Source organism: Gorilla gorilla, chromosome 6, assembly GCF_029281585.2.
Source record: "Gorilla gorilla gorilla isolate KB3781 chromosome 6, NHGRI_mGorGor1-v2.1_pri, whole genome shotgun sequence".
Classification (NCBI taxonomy): domain Eukaryota; kingdom Metazoa; phylum Chordata; class Mammalia; order Primates; family Hominidae; genus Gorilla; species Gorilla gorilla.
The window spans coordinates 58,897,269-58,923,483 of NC_073230.2; the positions used below are offsets into that span (position 1 = coordinate 58,897,269).

The 26,215-nt window shown below is 42.3% G+C and overlaps 1 protein-coding gene across 5 annotated transcripts in view; it reads right to left on the minus strand.

Moving 5' to 3' along the window:
- The window catches only part of COBL (cordon-bleu WH2 repeat protein), a 295,152-nt gene that overhangs the window by 50,271 nt on the left and 218,666 nt on the right, over positions 1-26,215 (minus strand). For 2 of the 5 annotated variants that reach the window (XM_031013210.3, XM_031013211.3), the window contains 2 exons: positions 18,595-18,733; positions 16,487-16,657 (listed from right to left, as the gene is read on the minus strand). In XM_031013210.3, the coding sequence (XP_030869070.2) occupies positions 16,487-16,657; positions 18,595-18,733 (310 nt within the window). Of the gene's footprint in view, positions 1-885; positions 6,816-16,486; positions 16,658-18,594; positions 18,734-26,215 lie in introns of those variants that run through there. The other 3 variants (XM_055347086.2, XM_031013212.3, XM_031013213.3) reach the window with 2 other exon arrangements.

Consider the following 26,215-nt stretch of genomic DNA (forward strand, 5'->3'; position numbering starts at 1 on the left):
TGAGGATGATAACAATAGCAGTGACCTCATAGGGCTGTGGTATAGATTTAAGGGTTACTCCAGGAAAAGTGCATGGGAAGGGGGTGCCACGTTAGCCATCATCACTTCCTGCCCTGACCCCGCTGGCAGCCAATCTATGAAGACTAAGACCCCCGCCCCTCCATGGGCTGTACCTTCCTGTAGTCCCACTATGCAGTCTGCACTCAAGCAGAGGCCACCTCCTTCCATGGCAAGGTGCCTCCTGGCTAATAAATAGCCAGATGGAGGCAGACATAAGTGCAAGGGCAGAGATGAAAGATGAGGTTTGAGTTTACTAACATGGTTGATTTGGATTTCTGCCCTATCTAACTATGGAAGACTATTCATTTAAACAACTAACTGGCCATATTTCTTTAATCTTTAAATCTCTTCCAAGTCATAAATTAGGCACCAAAGAAGAGGTCTGACAATAACTTCTGGGAGGCCAAAGTAGGCAAGTTCAGAATCCTTGCAAAGCCTGCCAGTGACCGAAGCACCAGGTTCAGAGATATATTGTGTGTGGGGTGGGGTGGGGGTGGGGAAGCATACTGGCGGCAACAAGCTAATATAGCCACATACTGTCCTTGGCCTCATATCTTCACACACGTGCAGGCACACACACACAGTGTATACATATGGATGTATGAGTGCACGCATATGTTATGTATATTTGCACACAAGTTACAAATGTATATAGATGTGCATGTATGCATGAATATATACAAACATGAATATGTACACCATGTGTAGGCATATACGTATGCATGTGTATATATACACACATATTTTGTACACACTTGTGTATGTATGCATAGATGTTTAAGATACACAATGTGCACACATGTATTGTGTGGGTATGCATACATGCACTGTATATACATCTATGCACATGTACATGAGTCTAGATATGCATGCACCATGGGTGCACATGCATGTATGCACATGTATGTGTGCATGTATACACATACACACACATCCCTTTTTAGAACCACTAGTCACACTATAACAGCGGATGGGAAGTCAGCCATCTGAGCACAGACCCTTCTTAGCTGCATGATCTTAGGCAAGTTACTAGACTCTTCTTGACTCACTTTCCCCTCTTTGTAAATGAGAGAACTCAATCCTATCATTACAGTCACTAAACTGTTGTGTGACTAGCTGCAACATAATATTGGCATAAATGCAGCAAAGCCCCAATGTTAACTTCTTGTATGTTTCTTTCCATTCCCTTCAACTCTGTCTATCAATGGGATAATCAGGGTTCCCCCTGGTGGCTGAAATGTGCGGGTAAAGTCATCCAAGAAGCTCTTGTCTCTTAAATAAGCAGCCCCTTCGACTGCTTGCTAACCTGGCAGAGAGGGAGTGAGGGTCAGTGGACAGCTGGCCACTGCAGTGGAGCCCAAGACAGACGCTGCCCTGGTGCCTGCCGCTGCCTAGCCCCAGCCTGGCAGCTGGGCTCCTGACTACAGCCAGCAATCCTGGTCAGCGGTTCTCAAGCCAGGCTTGAGCTGCAGAGGAGGTGGGCTGACCTCCTCTCAGCTACTTTTGGTAAACATGGTTTAAGGAACACACTCATGCTTCTTTAGCAGAAGAAAATTAAGCGGAGAAATTACCTTTGTTTCCTCTTGAAAACTTGGATAGGGGAGAAATAGTTCCAAAGGTTGTATGTGCACTCACATCCCCACATTTTCACTTCACAAAAGATGCATTCAGATGACTATTAAAATGCTGCGACCAGCTTTCTTTCTCCTCAGATCAAATACTTGCTTTATCATTAGGGTCATCAATTTTAACACTTAATATTCTCCTTTTAAACAATTTCCCAATTAGCTAGAATGAAGTTTTACTTCTCAATTAATTTAGGATTTGTTATTAAAACCTCTATTTTGCTAACTTTCCCATTCGATGTACAGTACTGTCATAAAGTAATATATATAGTTGTGTGCATGTCTTATGTACATATACACATATACATACACATACGCAGATTAAAAATGATGACTAAGGGATGCAAGGAAACTTGAAGGTGATGGATGTTTATTACTCGGTGAGTGATGGTTTCATGGTGTATACAAGAGTCAAAACTGATTATATTATATACTTGCTTTGTACATATGCAGTTTTTTGTGTGTCAATTACACTCCTATAAAGCTGTGAAATATAAAAAATAGCATAAAACCCAGAAATCCCCATCAATGTTCTTCCTACACTTCACTTTGCAATATTAAATGGAGACTTGTAGTTTTCCTACTAGATGCTAAACGTCTCAATTTATAACCATTTACTATTATTTTATATTTATTGAACTTAAGTAACTCACTCTTCACATCTAAGGTTTCTGCTATGGAGCCTGAAGACTCCAAATGTAGGCCACTTGTGCAGTGAGTGACAGTTCCAGCTCATCAAAACGTCGCCCTCGGCCTGATCGCACCCAATCCTCACTAATATGACAATGACAATGTAAAGGGGCGGAATGGAGCCAGCAGACATGAAAGGTAATTTGCCTTCCAGGGCATTCCCTGCACAGCTCTGCCAATACACCACTGTGGGTGCAGATTCGGGGTCTGCCCATATGAGAGACCAGGTAGGAGAGAGAAATGATTGAGAGAGAAGGGCCAAGCAAAGGGCGCAGGGATGAGGCAGAAACAGGCCAGAGATACAAATATGCTTACTTCCACCACCAGCTACACTTCTCTTGTTGGAACAGCAACTCTGTAAGTTTGTGCTGCATCTGCCTCTCTGGTCCTCTCAGGCTCCTGACTATAGGACATAATCACTTTCCCTTTAAATTTCTTGTTGGAAAAACACGAGCCTGAAAATACTGGATTCTTAGCCTGGGTGTTAGCTGTGGGACTGGTGGGCTCCGCGGTGCATGGCAAGTGCCGGCCTGTGCTCAGGGAGCACCTGCTGCCAAGCTATGCTCATGGCTTACTTGAAGGATGTGAGCCCTTTGGGAAGGCTCTTTACACATTCCAGGAAGAACCAGAATTTCAAGCCAAATCTGACTTTTAATATTGGCAACTTTACCTGGCAGAGAGGATGCGTGTGTGGGCTAGACATGGCAATCTGCCATCCATTTCCATCCTGTGGTTGATGATTTGTGTGATTCAGGATGTCTTTATATTCCTCCGTACCACTTCTTATTCACACAAAACATACAAGGAAAGGATGCATCCACTCTTTAAATCTTGTCCCTTATGGGCCAAAGAAGAAAGTATGATAGATACTGACTATTCCATTTGCGTTTGGGTTTTATGTTTTGGTTATTTTTTCTCCTCACTTCCCGCCCTGAAGCCCTGTAGCAGATTTATCAGCCAGGAAACAGTGTGTCCAGTCTAAATAATCTCAATAGATCTAATCTCTTTTGGGGTGGTTTCTTTTTTCCCTTTACTGAAAAATATACTCAGAGCCTTATTTTATGCAGCTTCGTTCACGTAATAAAAGTTTGTTATTTTCTTAATAAGAAGGAAAAAGAAGGGTTATAATATAAAGCCTTTAAGGGTAAAATCAACACAGAAGTAACAGTAAACTTAAATCACAAAACTTCCAGCGAAGGGAGTTATTCGGCAAAAGGGTTACCAATTATGCGTTGCTATTGGTGACAAATAAAGCAAAGAAACCAAAAATATACAGATAACTCCTGAGCCTCATTTTATTTAATACTTGAACCTCTGTCTTCACTGAAGTGTTTGAAGTTTGCTTGTTGTCATTTTACCATGGTGACTAATAAGGTGCAAAAGCTATTTTGGGTTTTTCTCCTGCTCCACATTCCTTGGGTATGAAGGATGAAACAGTTAAAACACACACACACACACACACACACACACACACACACACACACACAAAATTCCGAGAAGCCAGAGGAAGCAAGTGCTCTGTATGTGGATTAATTTCTGGGTCTGGATAATCTGTAATTGGTTATGATGACTCAAGACATCTTGAATACTTGTTTGAAAGGCCCTCACTTTCTCTTGTAATTTTTGGAAGATGTACTCTTATCCCTATGGTAGAAAAGTTTGTTTTGTTATGGGAAATGTTAGTCTGCACGTGGAAACGTTTTGAATTACATTACATGAGCTATGGAAGCTGTGAACAAACTGTATCATTTTATGGATCCAAATTAGCATGGAAACTGTGAAAATTAGCAGTTGATAAGCATCACAAACACAGATGCGATGTGTGATTGATTATAATGGGTGCTAAAATAAAATGTCAGTGAGTAAACAGTTACGATTTTTCCAAATTGTTTCATCTACAGAACTAGGAGTATTTATTTACAAGTAAGTGATTTTAGAATCATATGAAAAGGTCAAAAGTACTGGTAAAGTGAGATGGCAAACATTATCATATAAACTAGCTTGCATTTTATAAATCACAGCATGCTCAATTGTCCACTGGCAACATGGTCTCCAGGGTGAAACTAAGAATTTAAGCCAACTATAGTTGAAAAATAATGCATAGTTTTTCTTTTACCTTAGCATTTGCTGCAGAATTGGTATTCCCAAGGGATTCTTCATGCTCTCACTTGCCTGCATGTCTCTAGTTAGAAAACGTGAGCTACCATCTTTTGTGGATAGGGTATATGACATGATGGAAAAAAGAAACAGACATGGCTTATAAGGAGGAGAAATGACCTGTAACAAGGGATGGGTTCTAAGCTGAGTCAGAAATGAGAAACTTTCTGAAATGCAAGTGCTTTGGGAAAAAATGTTTCACCTAATTAATTTATCTGATTCTTAGAAGGCTCTAATGCCAGCACAGTGCCAAGTCACATGTAAATCTACAAAACTTGTTCATCAAATGGCCCTTCATTCTATCCAACATCTATCAGGCCATCTCTCATGGAGATCACTAGAGTATTGTCAAAGATCGACCACTCATGTCTTTGGCTAACTTTATGATCAAGTAAATTGGGGGTGCCATGTTCAAATTCTATTCACCCCCTGTAAGCTGACTTAGCCCTATTGCATTTGTTTTCCCCCACCACATACCTCTGTCCTCTATTTTTAATCGAGTTTGATATACTTATTGCATCATATTTGCTGCCTCTCGAACCAATAATTCTATGAGCAGTATCACTTTCCCCTGTTCCAAGGATTTGCCTAGAGATTTTCTGTGCCCATCTTTCATCAGCATAATAGCTACTTCTTACACAAATACTTATTGCTGTAATAATATACAATCTTCTACAATCTTTAAGTCTGGGCCATAAATCCTAATGCTTTCCCCAACATTCAGGTAAACATTACCTTTTCTTGTTTAGACTTTCCCTATTTAATGATTTGAGGTCAAATGACTGCTACTTATCAGACAAAAGTCCTTTATTTCAATGAAAAAAAAAAAAGGCCCTTTCTAACTTGTTCTGTGTTTCATTGTGAGTAATTTCTGTAACTTTGTTTTTTTCACCAATACATAGCACTAAATTGGTTACATATAGCTTTGCCTTATATTTATTATTAATACCAATGTAAGCTGTGATAATTCCTTCATTAGTCATAGCTAACATTTTCATTGTGATCAGCCAGGCAACAATCCTACATGTCAGGAACACTTACTGATTCTTTTTTTTTTTTCCATTTTGAGCAATAACATTTAAAAACATCTTTTAGAGAGAAACATGACAAGCTTCTCCAGTTCAAATGCATCTGCATAATAAAAGTTAATCAAAGCAAGCAAGAACTAGTTGTCTTTTTATCTAAACCTTGAATTTTAACATATGACTATTTTTACCTACTCTGCCTGTCTTGGGACAATGCAGTTGAGGTGACTAGCTCTTCGTAACTGGGTGAGTTTGTGTGACTGCAGAGGGATCTCACACTCAAAGGGGAGCCAGCAGCACCTCTGCACAGACAATGGTGGTCACAACCTCTGGCATCTTTATCACATGTACAACCCTTCGGACTAGTACTTATCAAATGGAACCATCTTTACTTCTTTTCATGTGCCTGGGGAGCCACAGGTAGTAAAATCCAAGGCCAGAGGTCACATGCTTGTTATTCACTCTTATAGCCCACAAAACTGGTGTAATACCTAGCATCAAGTAAGTACTGTGTCACTGTTTAGTGAATGGGTGAAGAAATGAATAGAATAATGAAGAGAACAGAATAATTAAGAGAATCATAATATAGAATAATGAATAGAACACCCTTCTTCTCCCCCTTCTTTCTTCTTAGTGAACTATGTAAAATGGCGAAGTACACAGTAACAGGAAAACCTCAAAAACACAAAGACATTGGGTCCTATGTATCATTGAATGGATAGTATATATAAGTTGTGAGTTCCTAGTAACTATATTTATAGTTCATATTTTTAGGCACTTAGTTTTACCAGGTAGACAGAAAGTTTCAGTTCTATCCAAATTGACTATACTGGTCAATTTATGGATACAATCTAGTTTTAAGAAAAATGGGCAATAAATTCTGGAACCGAATATCCAATAAGAAAAACACGAATTAATAATGAATTAAAATAAAGCAGAGTTCTTCATAGGAACATTTCCAAGTATCAGTGAATTTCAGACAGGTGAATATTATCAACCTAAAATTTGCATATAATTTACCTCCTTCAAAAAAATATAAACCTCAATCAAACAAATCTCTGTTATTAATGCATTTATATGTAAACCCCAAAGGAAGTAAATTCTGGGTATACAATGAGCCCTTTTATCCTGAAAGGAGGAAGAACAACAGGAAAATCAGAGCCAGGGCAGAAGAGACACTGGGAAAGGTCCAAGGTCAGGAAGAGGCCCGTCCATCAGAAGCGCTTGGCCTGAGTAGGGAATGACGCACAGCAATAAACTGTGGGGGAAAATAAATGGCAAAATGTGAACGCACACTTGAGGTGAAATAAATATCTGCCGTTATCATTCATCTTCCAGCCCCTGGAGATTTAACAGTGCATAGCAAGCGTTCTATCAGCCAAAGCATATTGTTATTGTTTTCTTCCTTTCCATTTAGTCTTTTTGTATGCCAGCTGTGGAAAGGGCCTATTGATCCAACAGATACGATTCTGCCTCCTGTAAGAACCATATCATAAGCATCACTTCCCTCATGGTTGGTCTTTCAGGTTGCCACATAAAATTATTTGGATTTGATATGAAACCTAAGGTCCTTACAAGCAGAGACACGAAGCAGCTGGTAGGCAAGTCATTTATTCCTTACCTCTTGAAAAACAGTCTAAGTTACTTGTAGAACTCCAGAGGAAAACAAACAATATGGCTTTGTGATGCCCTCAATTTCAGTGTATCCCATCTTGATAATGGTGACACTGGGCAGGCCCCACATATAAACTTAGAGAATACTGGTTGATTTACTCAGTTGGAGATGGATATCAACTCCAAGTACCTGTGGAGCAAACTCCTCTTGAGTGCTGCTGTTTTCTCTAGTGGGAGACTGACCTGTAGTGCAAAGGGCTATTACATGAGAGTAGCTTTAAATCTCTGAAGGCTTTGGGGGAAAGGGATTAAAATAAAGAAGGGCCATGCCTGAGTGCACATCAGCACCCAAAACCTCCTGCGACAAACAGTTTAGAAGACTATTGTCATAAGAGAATGCCTGATTCATAATCTCTATTTACTTCTTAACTAGTAAAACAAGGTAATGATTTTTTTTTTTTTTTTTTTTTTTTTTTTTGAGACAGAGTCTCGCTCTGTTGCCAGGCTAGAGTGCTGTGGCGCGATCTCGGCTCACTGCAACCTCCAACTCCCTGGTTCAAGGGATTCTCCTGCCTTTGCCTCCGGAGTAGCTGGGATTATAGGCATGCACCACCATGCCTGGCTAATTTTTGTATTTTTAGTAGAGATGGGGTTTCACTATGTTGGCCAGGATGGTCTCGATCTCCTGACCTCATGATCCACCCGCCTCAGCCTCCCAAAGTGCTGGGATTACAGGCGTGAAGGTAACGATATTTAATAACAACTTCAAACCATTGTTGAAAAATCAAGATGTTTATGCCTTATTTCTGGGAAGGACTTAAATTTATATAAACCCAAAGAGAAGTTCTTCAACATGGTTTTTATACCTAACCTGAGTACATGCTACTAGTTAAAGCTCAAGGAAACAAAATACAGTTGTGATTATTTGCATCAGCTTAGGGCTTGAGTACTCATGAAAATCAAAGAAATCTGTTCTCAGGTTTCTTAACTAAATAATATTACTTCTTTTCACCATTTCTATTCATATTTGTTACTACTTTGCAGTGGTATTTTGGTAAGTGGTTAGTAACCAGCTCTTTGGAGGAAAAAGGTGCAAATAGTTATAATCAGTTTTACTTATATAAAGGATAAGTAGCACAAAATTTATAAGTAATAATAAAATGCACAATACTATTTTTTGTAAATTCTGTATTACCAGTTGATTCTCATAGAATGCTTTAATTTTTCCCAGATTCTTTAATCTGTAGCCAGTCAATTATTACCGTTAACAAACAAGTATAACTTCAACATGATGGCATCAGACAGTAAGATGAGAATAAAACCAGAAAGATATATGTTGGAATTTTACTCATTTGTCAATCCCATGAATGACTTGGCTGAATTGATCATGGTTTCTGGAAAATGGATGTACAACTCAATTTTTTCTGCTATTCACAATGTATTGGCTACAGATATGACATACTTTTCTATTTAATCTGTATTATTACGTTTCCCAATCACTGTCTTATATCTAGACAATTAACAAGACCAATCAATATCTGATTTGTAACATTTGCTAATTCCTATGCTATAAATAGTTTCTTGATGGTTGATTTCCTGCTATTGACATCAGTCACTGAATGCGGTGCTGTGAAGAGATGTGTAGTAGCACACTATGATATATTTTTACTATTCTATAGCATTAAATCCTACAGATCTGATACATGTAAACAACCTCAAGAACATTGAAATAGTAATGAAATGTACTAAAATAATTAGGAAGTGATGAGTTTTTAGTATTTGTTACCTCTGTTTTTAATATTATTTATTTAATTGTATGTCTATATAATTTACTTTTTAATAGTGGGTCTGTTCAGCCATTGGTTTGCAAAATTCCTGAAATTTTAACGATCTGCTTTTATGAGCTGGCAAAGTGCTGTTCTGTTCCACTGAGTTGTCACTAAGTTCTTTAATTCTCTCTCAAGTTAGGGACATTGTACCTTGTAAATAAAAGACTAAGAAGTAATTAGCAAAAAGAAATAGGCTCATAAGGTTTTTTTGAAAAGCTATATATAGATCTATTTTGATTCTCACTACTTCACTTCTAAGCTACATCCAATCTTCAGTCTATGTTGGGTTGACTTAATGGTTTTCAAGGTACAATAATAACAGGCTAAAAGTTCAGTTCCTTTTTTTCTAATGTACTTTTGAGTAGGGACAGATTCTGCTCCCACAGTTGACGATTTCCTTCCATTTTATGAAAAGGCCCATTTGCTCACGACCCACTTCCTGTTTTCCTGGATGCCATGCCTGCCCCGTGGCAGCAGGAACAGCTGTGTGGCTGGCTCTCCTGCCAGGGAAGGAAAGTGGCAAATAAACACAAGCCAAGGGCAAGAATGCTTCCCAGGGCTTGCTCTGAGCTCCATACCTGTAGTGTTTCATGGGTGTTTCCCACAACAAACAGGACTCACAGAACTGTGTTTGTGTCACAAGCTTTAGAACTAACTGCTTCGTTTTGAAATAGGAAAAGTACTTAGTTTGGGCTCAAATTTAAGAATAAGGCATTAGGGGACTCTAATGAGGACTGGTCCCGACCTAAGGGCCATCAGCCAAATTCCCGTCCTACCTTCTCCAGTTCCACGCCCTCTGCTCAAGCAGCACATGGCTGTTCACCGAGCCAGCAGCCCTTACTGAGCATCTGGTCCCCAAGTGTAGAGATAGGATTGTAGCCACCAAATATTTCAAGCGGTGCCACAAGTATTTCTAGATTTGCAATTCGCAGTTCCTCTGCTCGATCACTTGCTTAAAATGTAAATCATTCTTATTATTATTTCTGCATTGATCAAACTCAAGATACTCTCTTCTAATTCAAAATAGTTCATTCCTCTCATTTTATTTCCTTGTTTTAGAATTTCCTTAAAGTTCTTTAGAATTGGATACTTGGTCACAAATTTAAAATCAATTAGCTAGAAATAGTATCCCTTGTTGGGGGGGTTGCTTAGAACAGGAGACAATGACCTATCTTCCCTTTATGCCTTTTGATCTTTTGTCAATTACCCTGTAAATGTATGCCCAAGGAAAGATTTATTTGCTTAAGCCTGGTGTAGAAAAATGTGTAAGAAAATGACAGTCACTGAATATTTTCATTTTAAAAATGTAAAGTAAATTGAGGATCTGTAATTTGAGCTCCATATGCATTGATCTTTAAATCTCCAAGGTCTGCTAATTAAAATAGATAATTCATAACTTGTTAATAGCCTAATTACAATCAGCACTGCAAATCTTGTAAATAAACAATTCAATGCACTAAGGGAATAGGCTCCATTATGGTGATTCACAATGAAGGTTCAACTGAAATCAAATGTCGGCAGAAAGCAAGCTAATTCGAAAGTTATGATGAAAAATCCGTATGCACACAACTGTACTGGTTTAGACATGCACATAAAGCATCTGTGTACATGATTAGATATCTGCAGTTTAATGCAAAATCTTATTAATAAGAAAAAACATGATTAAAGACCACAGACCAGGGAGCCATTCTTCCATTGTTCTTAAAACCATGCTGGGAAACATCAAACACACACCAAAACCCTACTAGTGATGCCCTTTGTGACATGCAGCTTTGAGACGTTACATAGCTTAATAGCCCTTCTCCTATATGTGTGATATTTATCAACTCAGACTCTGCAAGTTGTCCTGACCATGACAGCCAGGAAGACGTGGACAGCCTGGATCAGGCAACAGAAATCTCAGTTCTATACAAGGTGACAGCAGGGAGCACGAGTTTGTTCTTTGGCCACACACACCTTCACAGTTGCCCTATGTTGCCTTTAAAAAGGCTGCACTTTGTCCACTGTAAACTAACTCTGGAAGAGACAAGATTATGCTTTCTACAGCAGGAAGTAATTTTAAGTGAGATCCAGTATTCTTCAGATTTGTGTGATGAACACACCTCTTACTACAAAGATTATCAAGAAAGCAGATGCTTTAGTTCCTGAACACTGAATAGGCATATTCTACTGCTAGGAGCATTTCTAATAGTTCCTCTGCTCTAGAAAAGCAGAAAATGAGAAGTGTAGGTAGAGGCTAGATTTGAAGTGGCCAGTTCTGCACTGAAATCATCCCTCAAGGAGGATGGTTCCTTGGTGACTTTTGACTTTCAGATGCTTGGCCTTACTGTTTTTGAGCCAAATCACCCACTTGCTCTTCAACAGTGATTCACCATCCTCTCTGTACCTACTCATCACACATCCTACATGCTCCAGACTAAAATCAAACTGAAGGCTGCAACCCATGTGCAGTGCGCACTGCTGGCTGTTCACATAGCATACATTGCCCATACTTCCAAGTTAACAGAACTCCAGTATTGACCAGTGACTTCCACCTACCTCAGAGAAAGCTGACCCCATCCCCGTCTGCCAGATGGGCCTGGCTCATCTAAGGTCATTCCATTCTTGCCAAAGAATTGGGTCAGTGTATTACTCAATTGTATTCAATGAAACATGAGAGGAACTCTTTAGTGGGGGCTTTCTGGGAAAGGTTTCCTTTCTCCTACAAAACTATTAAAAGAGATAGTCTCTCTTCCTCTTATGAAAATTCTAGTGTCTGGATATGATACATGGAACAGCCACAGACCCATTGCTCCCAGCCTTAGGGGGAAGCTGACCCCAAAGATGATACAGAGAAGAATTAGGAAGAACTAAGATCCTTGATGACAACTTGGGCTTCAGATTCAACTAATACTGAATGCTACTCCACTCTGAGATTCCTGTTCCATGAGATAAGACATTCCCTAACTGTTGAAGTAGGTTTGAGATGGGTTTCACTTACTTGAAACTTGTTTTAGTTATCTATTGTTGCAGAACAAATTATCCTAAAATGTAGAGGCTTAAAACAGTAAGCATTGACTATTCCATAGTTTCTGTGAGTCTAGAATCTAAGCATGGCTTTGCTGGGTGCCTCTGACTCATGGCCTCTCACCAGGCTACAGTGCAGGTGTGGATCAGGACTATGGTCTCATCTGTAGGCTCTACTGGGGAAGGATCTGCCCCCAACTTCACTCAAGTGGCTGTTGGCAGGTTTCTAGGCTCATGATCAGTGGACAAAGGGCCTCAGTGCCTCGCTGGCCATTGGCTGAAGTCTCCCTCAGCTCCTTGCCATGTGGGTCTCCGTAGAGCAGCTCACAGCGTGGTGGCTGGCTTTCCTCAGAGTGAGCAAGTGAGCGAGGGTGCCCAAGATGGAGACTACAGTCCTTTTCAACCCTAATCTTGGATGTAAGAAGTGACATCCCACGACCTTTGCCATATTCTGTTCCTTAGATAGGAGTCACTAAGTACAGTCCGCATTCATGGCAAGAGGCTACAAGAGGCTAGGGGGTGAACACAGGAGGTGGGGATCACTGAGAGCCACTTCAGAGAGGCCAACACACAACTGAAGGCATCCAGCAGCAAGGCCAGACCAAGAAACCACTCGACAAGGTGCCAAGGCTGGATGCTGAAATCCACGGAGATTTTCATATCTTTCTCAAGTATAACTGCAACAGGTCTTTGATGCACTGTTGACTCTTGAGGGGTGTCCTACAGACAGACCTAAAATGCTGGGTACTAGATGCTCTTTAGCCTGGAAAACATGTTTAATGAAGCTGAATAGAATAGCACATTCCACTGTAATTTGATACTTATAATTCACATGGTGAGATAAATTCTGGTATATTTCTTTATTAAATTTATGCTATGTGTCAGGCACCTATCTGAAGGACGGATATAAATATGAATAAAACAGTTAAGCCTCCAAGTATTAATAGCTTGAACTAGTAGAGGAGGCACATAACAGCTGTGTGTAATACGGTATAGTGAGTATAGTAAAGGATAAATGCCTAGAGGGCAGTGGGAGGAATTCCCACTGGAGGGAGTGAGAGGCTTGCCAGAGACAGGCACCTGAGGTGGCCACAGGGTGTGCACAGAGAACCTGCCCTGTGCAGCAGTGGCTTGAGCAGGCATGCAGCTCAAAGCAATCTGCACATGGGCTGGGTGAGCTGCCAAGCCGGCTGCCGAGAGGTGGCCTCTTAGAGCCACATACACCCGGGGAAGGTGGTTGCTCCACCTCTTCTGAACTCTTGATACAAACCATGTATTTGTTCAAAAGAGTTCAGAAGCCCCACATATACATGGCACTGAACATCTGAGCACACAGTTTTCTCCATTTGGCCTTTGTTCCAGGTAAATGTGGTTTTCATGACCAAATATCAAGTACTAATAACAGTTTCAGCATCAAAATTGGAGTGAGGGCTTTGTGCTTGGGCTGAGTTCCAGGCAGGCTGGCAGGAGGCTGGCTGTAGAAGGGAGGCTGGCAGTAGGCCTACTGGGACCCCAGCAAAGCCATCAGGCCTATGAGTGGGTCAAGACCTTACAGAGGTCAGGGAGGAGATAGGGGAATGGCTGGAACAGGATGGCTCAGAGTTGAAGAGATAAAATAAAGGGTGAAGTTGTATAGGACCTATTTACGTCTTCTCCTCACCCTCTTAAATCTGCACACAAATCCATTATCCATTAGCTTTTTTAATCTTTTTATCTTATTTAGGTTAGTGGACTCTGGTTTTCAAAAAAGTGTATTTCTCCTTTTTAACAACCTAAGTGGAGTATACCATCTGCTGTAGCAATCACAATGGATGTGAAAGCCACAGTGTCCCCTGGGAGTCCCTGCAGTGGCAGAAGAGAAGTGCAGGGTGATGGATGAAGTAAAGATTGAGAGTCCGAGATCCCATAAAGAGAAACCCCTCTGTACCGCTTATGGTGGTAAGGCCTCCTGCCTCAGTTTCCCCATGGTGTCTGTGCATACCCTACAAAGCAGTGAGAGAGCTTCTGTGAGATGCCTGGTGGACTGGCTGAGCCTCATAGGTACTCAGGGTAAGCTCCCCTATAAACACAGTGTTTGTTATGTGAGGAACATAGTTTTAAAACTGAACTCAAGAGGAGATAGGCAAGTGCTTGTAGCTGGCATTAAAATGTCTCCACTGAGCTTCCACACAGCCAAAAATAGTCGGAAGTTTGCTCAGGAGCCCAGGGGTGAACATGGGCCACAGGGACGCACATTCACACCCAGCACTCAGGCGCCAACAGCCTGTGCCTCACTGGGGATGGGTGGAACGAGCACCCAGATTTCAACATTATGAAAAACGATACAACAAATGAAAAGAAAAGATTCATTTTCCTTAACTTTTTTAAGTCCTGAAGGCAAGTTGCATTCTGCCTGCTTAGGCGGGGAATCCTAGTTTGTAAAGCTATAAACAATGGGCAGGCTGGTTCTGCTAATTAGCAACATAAAAGCTCCGAGATGCTTGAACACGTGGTGCGCTGGCAGCCAGGAGCGCGGGCGGGCGCGGGGCAGGAGAGGGAGGGGAGACTCTGAGTCCCAAGAAGGGCAAGGCGCTTGCCTGGTCTGAAGGGGAGGTGGAGTTGAAATCAGTGCACTCCATCTAACGCCTTCTGGGGCCTCCCCATCCCAACCTCCTCTTCCCCCAACTCCATTGCTGTGGGCATGAGAGGGGAAGAGAGGGAGAAGGTGAATTATGACGCTGAGGGCAAAGGAAGTCCCAGGTGCCTGTACCTGGGGGAATGAACTGGTATGGAGTTGGCAAGAGGGCACAAGGAGGAAATGGAGCCACAAGGCAAGACGAAGGTGAGTCTGGTTTTCTCTCTGCCACTTCGCTCTCCTTCCGGCTCAGACCTGTCCAAAGGTCTAAGGACAGCAGGTGGGGAGGTTCCACTGCTCTGCAGAGATGCAGGAGGAAGCCTGATGCCGCCTTGGTAAGTACCCCTCCCACATCTTGTCTGCCCGTTGCCCCAGCAGATGCTGTACCTGAACAGTGAGTGCCCCCAACACACAGGGAGCCCAGGAGGAAGCGAGGGTCTGCAAGTTTGCACCCAGTTCTCCCATCCTGTGCAGGCTGCCACAGAGCCACTGGTGCTGGGCCCGTTCCGTGACTGCCAACAGGCTGTACTTGGCTTTATAGCTTTCATCCAGCTATCTTTCCCTCACTTTTTCCTGCAGGAAGGAGATTCTGTAGGTGAGCGCAGCGGCCACAGGAGAGAGCACCGACTCTCATGGCCTTGGTGTGTGGGGCTTAAAACCCACTGTCTTCAGAGATGAAATGGCTCTGGAGCCATCCACGCCACGGCTGCCGTCTTTCTGATTGATAAGCCTAACCCTTCCTTTTTGAATGCCCTAAAAAATTCATTTGCATTCGGAAGCATGTCTAATGTCAAGATGATCAAATGTATTTTAAGGGTGGAAAAGAAGTACTTGTGAAGAAAGATAAAATGAATCAGGATTATTTTGCCTAGAGAAAGTCGATAAGTAATCCAACAATTATCTTCTTTACCCAGAAGCTGGCAGGCAGCTAGTCGACACTTCCAAAGAAGACAGAAAAAGATAAAGCAGTCCAGTGGCAGAAAAGTATGAACTTCCTAACTAGAGGGCTGTGCACACTCATGTGGGCACCAGCAGGGCTCCTGGCCGCATGCACAGTGATATTGCGCTGCTCCGTGTACACAGCCCAGGATGGCACTTGCTTTATCAGAAGTGTTGCCGCACAGCTGAGACATACTGAAGCGGTCCAAGTGCAGGCCCGACATGCCCATAATGCCATGGAGTGTAGAGAGTAAGTGTATAAAACTATGCCTGTCCGGAGGTGGGAATGCTATCTCTACTTACTAAAGTCCAAAAGAACCCCAGGAAACAAAGAGAGCCCCATCTCAAACAGGGTATGCCAGGAAACAGAAGCAAAGCAGGACTTCAATTCTGGCTTATTAGTACACTCAAAGTGAGCTGCTTCCCCTTCTCGTACCTCAGTTTCCTTTTCCATAGAGAAGCAGTACTCATGCTTGGCCGCTGGCCACAGAGTTCCACGGCTAACTTACGAAGGACGTCCTCCCAGCTCTTGAGTGCGACCTCTGCAGGTGTGCCCACAGCCTGCCTGAGTCAGCCCACCATCCAGATCACACAACGGCTGTGCCGGACAGCTGTCTCTCTCTACAGACACTCTGAGGTTCATTCTAATATGAGAACACTGGCTCCTAGCTGACATCTCTACAACCACAAGGTGTGTGTTTAGCTGAAGTCTGACCACAGATAGGCATGATTACCTGGTTAAATTCCCCAGAATGTGTTCTCTGTGAAATCAGACACACTGCATTCAGCATTGGGAAACAAGAGCTGAGAAGGAAAGGCACACACATCCAAAGACAAGAATGGAAAATCTGGAAACCCAGCCCTGACATCGCAGTGCCCAGAGAGATGAACAGTCAACACAGTCGGAATGAAGCAAGAGGAACATACGTTTGGGTATCGGGTCTGAGGCCTCGGAACCAGCGCCTTCCCCGGGAAAGCTGAGAGGCTCCACCACGTCTGTGTCGGGAGGAGGGTAGGGCGGGGGTGGGGGAAGCACTAACTGGGGTGGACCCCGAGCAGTGCCTCTGGGAGGCTTTTGTGGCACCTGCCGTCCACCACCTATATGGAATCAACAGGGAGTTACTTCAGCAGGTTAAACCAAGCCGTCACTCACTAGGCACCAAATCCAACCTCACTGGGCACCAGATCCAGCCACACTCAACACCAGATCCAGCCACACCTAACACCAGATCCAGTCATATCCAGCACCTAATCCATTCTCATCTGGCACCAACCACATCCAACCACACTCACACTTTAACATTTTACATACGTAGTGTTCTATCATTGGAGCAGTTTGGAAAGATGTGCCTGGTTGCAATTTCTTTTTAACAGACACAACTACATAAATGCTGGGCTTGAAAACTGTTCTTCAACACTCCTGACAGAGCTTTGTCAAGTTTAAAGGAACTCCTTTTATTAATGTTAGTCTTTTTCAGGTTCACAGATCTGTTTTTAGCCTACTCTTGTTGCTTTTCTAGAGCCACTGACCTATTCTGGCTAGATTAAGCATTCATTTAGCTTATCTCCTGAGTCCATTTACACTTTTCAACCCCTTTGGTTGTTTAGAGTAATAGTTCTCCAAGTTTGTTTTGAAGAATGTCCTGAATTGTAGAGAGGGTGGGGATGTTGTCCCAAGCACATGGGACACAAGGACTCAGGCCTCCAGGGCGGAATCAGGGGGTTCTGCCCTGGGTTGAAGTGACTGGCCTAGGGATTGGCATGACCCAACCACATACAGCCATTTACAGTGGATGCCACTTAAAATTTAAACCAGGAGCTTTTGTCCATTTACGAAAAATGGGGAGAGAGCTTGGAAGGGAGAATGGGGGGCTCTTCATGAAACAGGAGAAAACCAGGTTTATTTTAATGATCCACTGATAATGTTTTCTTTCAGTCCTTTGAGAAAGAGGATGAGCTGACATGGAATACAGGTTATTGCTTCTTAAGGTAACTGACTCCCAGGCTGAAATGCTAACACATTAAAAGCGAGGAACTGACTAAGGGGAAAGACGCTGACAAACTGCCACGGAGCTCTCACTAAAGGTCCAGAAACTGCCAAGGCAGCCACTTATCTCAGAAGGACTTTCCCTCCTGCAGCTGCAGACCTTAGGGCAAAGGCAAAATGCGGGGCTGCCTGGGTGGGTTAAAGGGCATGGTGAGTGGCCTGTGAGTGCTGGTGGCTTCGTCGTGAGCGCTGACACACGCCATTCTCGGGGCTCTCAGCTCAGGAAGGTATGACTCCTAGGCTGCCATTTTCCAACCACTCTATGGAAGAGCCATTTCTGTTCCAACATAAGTGAAATAACAAATGCTGAATGATTTAAAAAGAAAATGAACCCTTGACTCCCCTGGACCTGGAGAGCGCCATCATTCAGCTTCTCTCCACCTCGCCTGTAGCACGAGGGGTGGGCTATGATGATCTAATAGGTCTCTTTCTGCTCACAGATAGTATAATTCCACCTTCTTTCCTCTGGGCTCTCTTTTCCTCAAAGAAAATCAGGGTCTTTGCTAAATGTGTACCAGGTAATATAAGTGGAGATCAATTTCAAACAGGATGGTCCAAAAATTACTGAGCTGATGTCAACTTGTCTATACATCACCTGTGGCCTAAGATCTCTTTGAAATGCCAAATGTCCTTCAAAGCAGTTTCCACGATGTCACCCTAGGAACTTCTCCTTTTGCCATCAGAGACACACATCGCACACTCACACTCACAGGCTTTCCATTTTCACCCTCTCCCGGCTCCTGCAGCCGTTTCTCCCCTTCCACCGTCCCCCGCCTCCTAAATGCTCACATAATGCCCACCAAATACTGCTATTAAGATATGAAGTGAACTTGCAATTATTTCTTTCCAGCCCTTCTTTCTTTAGCATTAATATTTTTTGGGTTAATGTCATTATGGATGAGGCCACGGCAGGAGTTCACATCAGAGGTGACATTCCAGGACAGAGCAAGCATCCCCGCATGCAGACGGCAGGCCGAGCCTCACTCACCCATTGTGCTCTTCCTGTTCTCCTCCTTATCCTCAGTGCGGTTGGGGATCAGGGGACTCGGTGGTGGTGGCTGTGGTGGAGGGGGAGCTGGCGCTCGCCGCTTCTTCTTCTGTAAATCAATCTGTGACCCAAGAGATACCTATGAAGTACAAAGAAGGAAAGACAGGCAGTATCAGGGTGATTGTGCTGGGGCAGGGACCTGCACCGGAAGGTGGTGCTCCAGGAGGGTTGTTAGATGGCCAGTTCCCTTTCCAGGTCCTCCCACACAGGCAGCGGAGGCCATAAGGCAAGAGACCAGCGGATGTCCAAGGAGTGGCCTGGAGGTGGCACAGTGTTGCTCATAGACACCCCAAAGACCCCTATGAGCAGGGAGCTCATATTTTCTAGGGACTCCAGGCAAGTCTGGAGAGTTGGTAAACTTCCCTGTCACACAAGAGAATGAGACCCATAGTCCTTCATTAAATGTAAGGAGAACAATTCCCTCTGGAACAGGATGGGCTGCCGTGAATTGTGATCACACAGAGGAAGAGCTGATGGGGGCAGCTCAGATCTCACCCTGCTCTGACTTAGGTTTGTTTCCCTGACTGCATGTTCACATTCCAGAGCAGCTGCAGCCAAGACTATCTAATGGTCCACAGGTGGACACATCTTGATCCAGAATCGCAATGAAGTTTCTTAGTATATGGGTTACTAGATCGGTGTATGGGACATTAGCCCCCAACCACAGCAGAAATCCAGCTCCTGCTCACAGCTTTCAACAGTGAAAGACACACAGCTTCTAAAGGCAGCTCATGAACACTGGGCAGGTCTAACTGCTGAATGTGAAATCTGTTTTGTCTGTAAAATTGAATTCACTGATTCCATTTCTTTGTTTCTGAAGGACTACATAATCCTACTCTCCTCTCCTCCTCATTAGGGCGAAAGTTTTTATTCGTTCACTCTCATTGATTAAAATTCATTGATTAAAGAACATTGTGCATAGAGCAGTGCAGAGTATGTGCAAAGAATGGGCCAGGCATGGTGGTGGACACTTGTAGTCTCAGCTACTCAGGAGGCTGAGGCAGGAGAATCGCTTGAACCCAGGAGGTGGAGGTTGCAGTGAGCCGAGATCACGCCACTGCACTCCAGCCTGGGTGATGTAGCAACACTGTGTCTCAGAAAAAAAAAAAAAAAGGGAATGAACATGGTGACTATCATATGACAAGAGCTGTCCTGCTCTCTAGTAGCTCAGAGCCAAGTCTGTACCTCCAGTCCAAGTACTTCCTGGCCTTCCAAGGGCTCATCATAGGAATGGTGCCTGCAACACCCTGCCTCTGCCACTTCAACTCTGACCTTGGTGATCTCTGGTTTATTAACTCATGCTTGCACCACGTGTACCACGTATATGGGAGAGAGAAAGGGGGAGAGAGACAATGAGAGGGAGAGAGAGAGAGTGTGTGTGTGTGTAAAAAGTCTCCTTTTAATTTTTATCAGCAGTACACATTTATTGCAAAAAAGTTAAAAAATATATGTAAAAGGAAGAACATAATCACTTTATTAATACTCAAACTACTAACAATTGACATGTTTCTCTAGACTATTTTTTCTTCTAAAAATAATTTTTTCTTTCCTTCTGTTATAGTATATGATAACCACCTCCTATACCTCTAAAATTCTGTAATATATTTTACATAAAACATGGACATAACAGAAAGTAAATAACCCCATAAAGCTGAGTCAGAACCAGCAATTTCTTGTCCACCATCCCCTCTCCAGCAGTAAGCATTTCACATTTTTTTTTTTGGCATTTATTCCGTTTTTCTAAATAAGAAGCTTATTGTACTGTTTCTTGATTTTTCCATGTTAGGTATTGGCATCTACTCCAGAAGATGAGGATTTGGTTCTTTAAGACACACACACACACACAGAGACATACACACACACACACACACACACACACAGACTCATACTTTTCCTCTCCATTTTCCAAAAAATTATAGCAAGAGATTTAAATTAATATTTACTATTTAGTTATACATATTTAGTTATAGTAGATATCAAAATTAGGAAAAATAGAAGTTTTCTTCAGCAGGAATTTTCTCCTGCTGAGATGTATAATGTATATCATAATTACAATTTCTAAATTACCTTTTTGTTTTCCCTGAACCTGATAACTGATTTGTTTTCTAGCTTTTTTTCTTAATTGCATTTCCTGGAAATTCCCATTCCCTCTATTCAGTTCTGATCCTTATGGATATTCCACCTGTTTTGTGTGGGGTTTTTTTGGTTGTTGTTGTTGCTTGTTTTTTTTGAGACAGAGTCTCACTCTGTCGCCCAGGCTGAAGTGCAGTGGCGCGATCTCGGGTTACAGTGATCTCCTGCCTCAGCCTCCTGAGTAGCTGGGACTACAGGCACTGCCACCACGCCGGGTTAATTTTTGTATTTTTAGTGGAGATGGGGTTTTGCCATGTTGGCCAGACTGGTCTTGAACTCCTGGGCTCCAGTGATCCACCCACCTCGGCCTCCCGAATTGCTGGGATTACAGGTATGAGCCACTGTGCCCGGCCCCGCCTGTTTTTTTTTTTTTTTTCTAATTCACTGCATCTTAGTGGTGCCCAGTTTCCAGCAACTTTCTGACACAAGATGTGTATGAGGAAGATTTTTGAGACCTTCAAAATGTAAGAATGTTTTTATTCTACTATACTGGACAGTCAGTATAGATGCATACAGGAACCTAGGATGAAAAGAATTGTCCCTCAAAATGCTAAGCCATTACTCCACTGTCTCCTAGTTTGGAACTGTTCAGCTGAGACACCCGGATCCAGAGTGGGGCTCAATCTTCTGCATAGTATCTGCTTTTCCTCTGCAGGCTCAGAGGATTCTTAGTCCTTCCTGCTGGGAAGTTTCATGATGGCAAGTGCTGGGTGGGGCTCTTTTCATTCATTGTCTGGGGCATTCACTGACCCCTGCAATCTGAATATCCTTAATTCTGCAGAATTTTTTAGTGTTATTCTTTTCAACTTTTTCTTTCCTCTGTTTCTTTCTCTCTGGGATTTCAATTAATTGAACACTGAAGATTCTAATTCAATTGTCTATTTTTTTCTTGAGTACTCTTGCCTAAATTTTTTCTGATTTCCCCCCCCCCACCCTTCTTGGAAATTTTCTCTATTGTAAGACTCATGAATTTTTAAATTCATTACTTTTTTTTTGTTTTTTGTTTTTAATTTCCAAGAGCCCCTTCTTGTTATGTATTTTAAAAATAGCATCATGGTCTTGTTTCCTGGATACCATAGCTTCTCTTTCCTCTCAGAAGCTATGCTTTATGCTTTATATCTTTTTCAAGAACACATTTTAATTTCCATTTTCTTCAGCCATATGCATCGCACTTTCCTCCAGCGTCCTTTCTGCTCTCTGTCTTGGCCTCTGCTTATCATATTTTGACTCTTCCTCAAATTCGTGACTGATTGTTTATAATATGTATGTTTCTGTATCTAAAGTCTGTTCACACAGTAATGGGATTCCCAGTGGGGATCTGGGCAGAAATGCAGTAGCTGAGAGATCCCCAGATATTCATACCTGCAGGATTGTCTGCTAGCTCAGCCATCTTCTGCACAGGGGAAGCCCAGCTCCTGCCTGAGGGAAACTAGGCCTTCCCGAGTACTCTGGTGAGAAGGCCTTGAAGCTCTCCTGTGGCATGTGGGTTTTCGCTTATCCCTGTGTCGGTGCAGACTCGGTTGTGCCTGATGTCCTGAAGTCAGAGTCTCTTAGTTCTGCCACTGCAGGGAGTGGCAATGCAGACATCTGGTTGTGGTGGGCAGGCAGGGGTATGGAGATCTTACTGTTTCACATGCAGGCATTCAGCCATTCCTTCATCATCAGCTCGTTCCACGGTCATGTGCAAAGAAACATGTGCCCCGAATTCCTGAATGTCCTAGGATCTGGCGTCTTCTGATGGGCCTCTTTCACCCAGCAGTCAAGTTTCAGCTTCTTCTGCTTTACTAGGTATTTCTCACAATCTAAATACACCACAGGCTGGGCACAGTGACTCATGCCTGTAATCCCAGCACTTTGGGAGGCTGAGGCGGGTGGATTACTTGAGGTGAGGAGTTTTGAGACCAGCCTGGTCAACATGGCAAAACCTTGTCTCTACTGGATATATAAAAATTACCCAGGCGTGGTGGCGGGCACCTATAAGCCCAGCTACTCGGGAAGCTGAGGCGGGAGGATAATTTGAACCTGGGAGATGGAGGTTGCAGTGAGCCGAGATCATGCCAGTGCACTCCAGCTTGAGCAACAGAGCAAGACTCCGTCTTAAAAAAACAAAAAACAAAACACTGTAGTCCCCAAAGTGTCTACTGAAAACTGTCATCAGCTGCCAGTGCTTCTCTCGTCTTTGTCACAGTGCAGTAATACTTTTTTTTAGTGGAGTTTCAGAGGGAGAGACATAGATTTGTTAGCCATATATTTTCCCGTAATTTTTCAGCTTTACTGAGGAACAAACAAGTAAACATTGTGTGTGTGTATGGTATACAATTGATGATCTGATATACATATCTATAGTGAAATAATCACAAGCAAGCTAATTAACATATCTATCAGTTCACATATTACCATTTATCTTTTTTTTTCCTTTGTGGTAAAAACACTTAAAATCAACCCTCTTAGCAGAATTTCAACTATTTTTTAATGGCTGCCTAATACTCCACAGAATTGATGAGCCATAATTAACTAAATTAGCCCCTGTTGCCTTTAGCTAAATATTAAAATTATTTGGTTTTGGCAATAACAAATTAAACTTCTTAAAACACTCTGTAATTTTATCTTTTCCCCACATTTCTTTTTCTCTCTTTATTTTTTGAGTTTTCAATAAATCCATTTACTAAAACTCCTCAGGTACACAACACATAAAATTCAGTGAAGAGACAAGATCCTAAAACTGCTCTCTCAATTTTAAGACTCCTTGTCATGAAGAAGTGATGTTGACTAGATAGCAGAAAAGGAAGCCCCGCACCTCAGTTTCCCCACAAAGACATCAACTTAACAGCAATTTGTAATCCAGAAGCTTTTATGAGAACTCCAGAAACCAGTTAAGAAGGCACAGGACCATAGGCAAGCTTAATGCCAAGAATGGCCACGCTGAAATGGGTAAGAAAAGCCATTTCACCTCAACTGTGACAGCCCTTCTCCTAACCCAGTATCACTCAGTGTCTGCAGGAGAAAAGCCCAATTCATGACTTTTCCCTTGGGAAGAAAAGATAAGAATGGAATGTATATCTAACATTCCAGCTTTTCAGGGGGGCTGCCTGAGGGAATAGTTTATGTCTCGACTGACTGGGAGCACTGATGGGAAACTGGCACACTTTGAATGCCTGGGAGCCACTGAGAAAAAAGGAGCTCAGAGGCTGGTTGCAACAGCAGAGATCTGCCAGTGCCACAGGCAAAGGCCAGCACAGCTCAGTGCAATCAAGAGAAAGCACCCAGCTCACTGCTTATCCCTCGGGAGGAAATGAGTAAAAAGTACATGCAATGTTCTGGATTTGTGGGGAGGCTTGTTCAGGGACTGATTTCTGTCTCAGTTGACCAGGAATACAGAAAAACTGAAATACTATGGATGACTGAAGGCTTTAGAAAACAAGAGAGCTCAGAAGCTGGCCGCAGTGCCAGAAAATCTGCAGTACCATAGACAGATGCAAGAGAGAGCATGAGATTACAAGCTCATAAAGAAGAAATCAGCAAACCTTCTAATTGGAAAATACACCAACAAGCCCAGGGAAGATGGATATCCAGAAAAGGGTTGAGAGGCCCCAAGAATCTCTAGCTGAGCTGACTGACATGTTATTACACTGTGAGAAGCCAGTCCGTAAAGGCTGGAAGAGGTGGCTATTTTTTCAAATGCACAAATTACATTAAAAAATAACAAGGTACATGAAGAAACAGGGAAACATGGCCCAATTAAAGGAACAAAATAAACATCTAGAGATAAATAACAATAAATGGAAATCTATAGCCAGAAAAGACTTAAAAAAATTAAAGTTCAGTGCACTACAAGAGAATACTCAGAAAGACAGCTAAACAAGATCAGCAAAACTGTGCATGAATAGAATCATATCAATAAAGAGACAGAAACTATAAAAAACAGAAGTTCTGAAGCTGAAAAATAAAATAACCGAACTAAAAAGTTCACTGGAGGAGTTCAACAGCAGACTGTATTAAGAAGAAGAAGAAATAATCAGTGAACTAAAAGACAGGTCAGTTGAAATTATTGAGTAAAGGAATAAAAAAAAATTCAAAAATTGAACAGAGCCTTAAGGACTTTATGGGACAATGCCAAGGGGATGAAAATATGCATTATGGGGATCAGAGAAGGAGAAGAGAGAAAGGGGCAGAGAGTTGATCTGGAGAAATAATGTCTGACAATTCTCCAAATTGGAGGAAGGAAATAGACATACAAAATTTTAAAAGCTTAAAGGACTCCAACTAGAATAAACCCAAAGAGGACCATACCACAATTCATTAAAATCAAGCTATCAATAGTCAAAGACAAAGAAAGAAACTTGAAAACAGCAAGAGAAATTGATTCATCACATGCAAGGGAGTCTTATAATATTATCAGTAGGTTTCTCAGCAAAAACTTTGCAAGCCAGAAGAGGATGGAATGACATATTCTAAGTGCTAAAAACAGAGAAAAAAAACGCCACCTGCCAATCAAGGATACTTAAAAACTTCCAACCAAGAATAGTTTATCTCAGGGGTTCCCAAACCCTGGGCCACAGACCAGTACCAATCCGTGGCTTGTTAGGAACCAAGCTGCACAGCAAGAGGTGAGTGGTAAGTGAACAAGCATTACTGCCCGAGCTCTGCCTCACATCACATGAGCGGCCACGTTAGATTCTCTTAGGAGCGCAAACCCTATTGTGAACTATGCATGCATGGGATCCAGATTGTGCACCCCTTATGGGAATCTAATGTCTGATGATCTGAGGTGGAACAATTTTATCCCGAAACCATGCCTGCCCCACTGGTCCGTGGAAAAATTGTCTTCCACAAAACTGGTCCCTGGTGCCACAAAGGGTGGGGACTACTGCTTCATCTGGCAAAACTATATTTCAAAAGTGAAGTCGACTCATTCAATAAATCAATGCCGAGGCCAATGTCATAGAGCTTCCCTCTATGTTTTCTTCTAGTAGCTTTACAGTTGCAGGCCTTACATTTAACTTTTTAAAAACATTTTAAGTAGATTTTTGTATATGGCCTGAGATAAGGCCCCAATTTCATTCTTCCATACGTGGATATCAAACTTTACCAACATCATTTACTGAAGAGACTGTTCTTTCCCCATTGTGCGTTCTTGATACCTTTGTCAAAAATCAATTGACCATAAACACTTGGGTTTATTTCTGGGCTTTCTGTACTGTTCCACTGGTTGATGTCTGTTTTTTAGCTAGTACCATGCTGTAGTCAAAGCTACTGACTACAATAGCTTTACATTTCGAAATCAGGGAGTGTGACGCCTCCACCTTTGTTCTTTTTGCTCAAGATTTGGATTCTTTTCTGGTTCCACTGTAATTTAAGAATTGTTTTTTCTATTTCTTTGAAAAAAGACATTGGAATTTTGATAAAAATTGCATTAAATGTGTAGGAT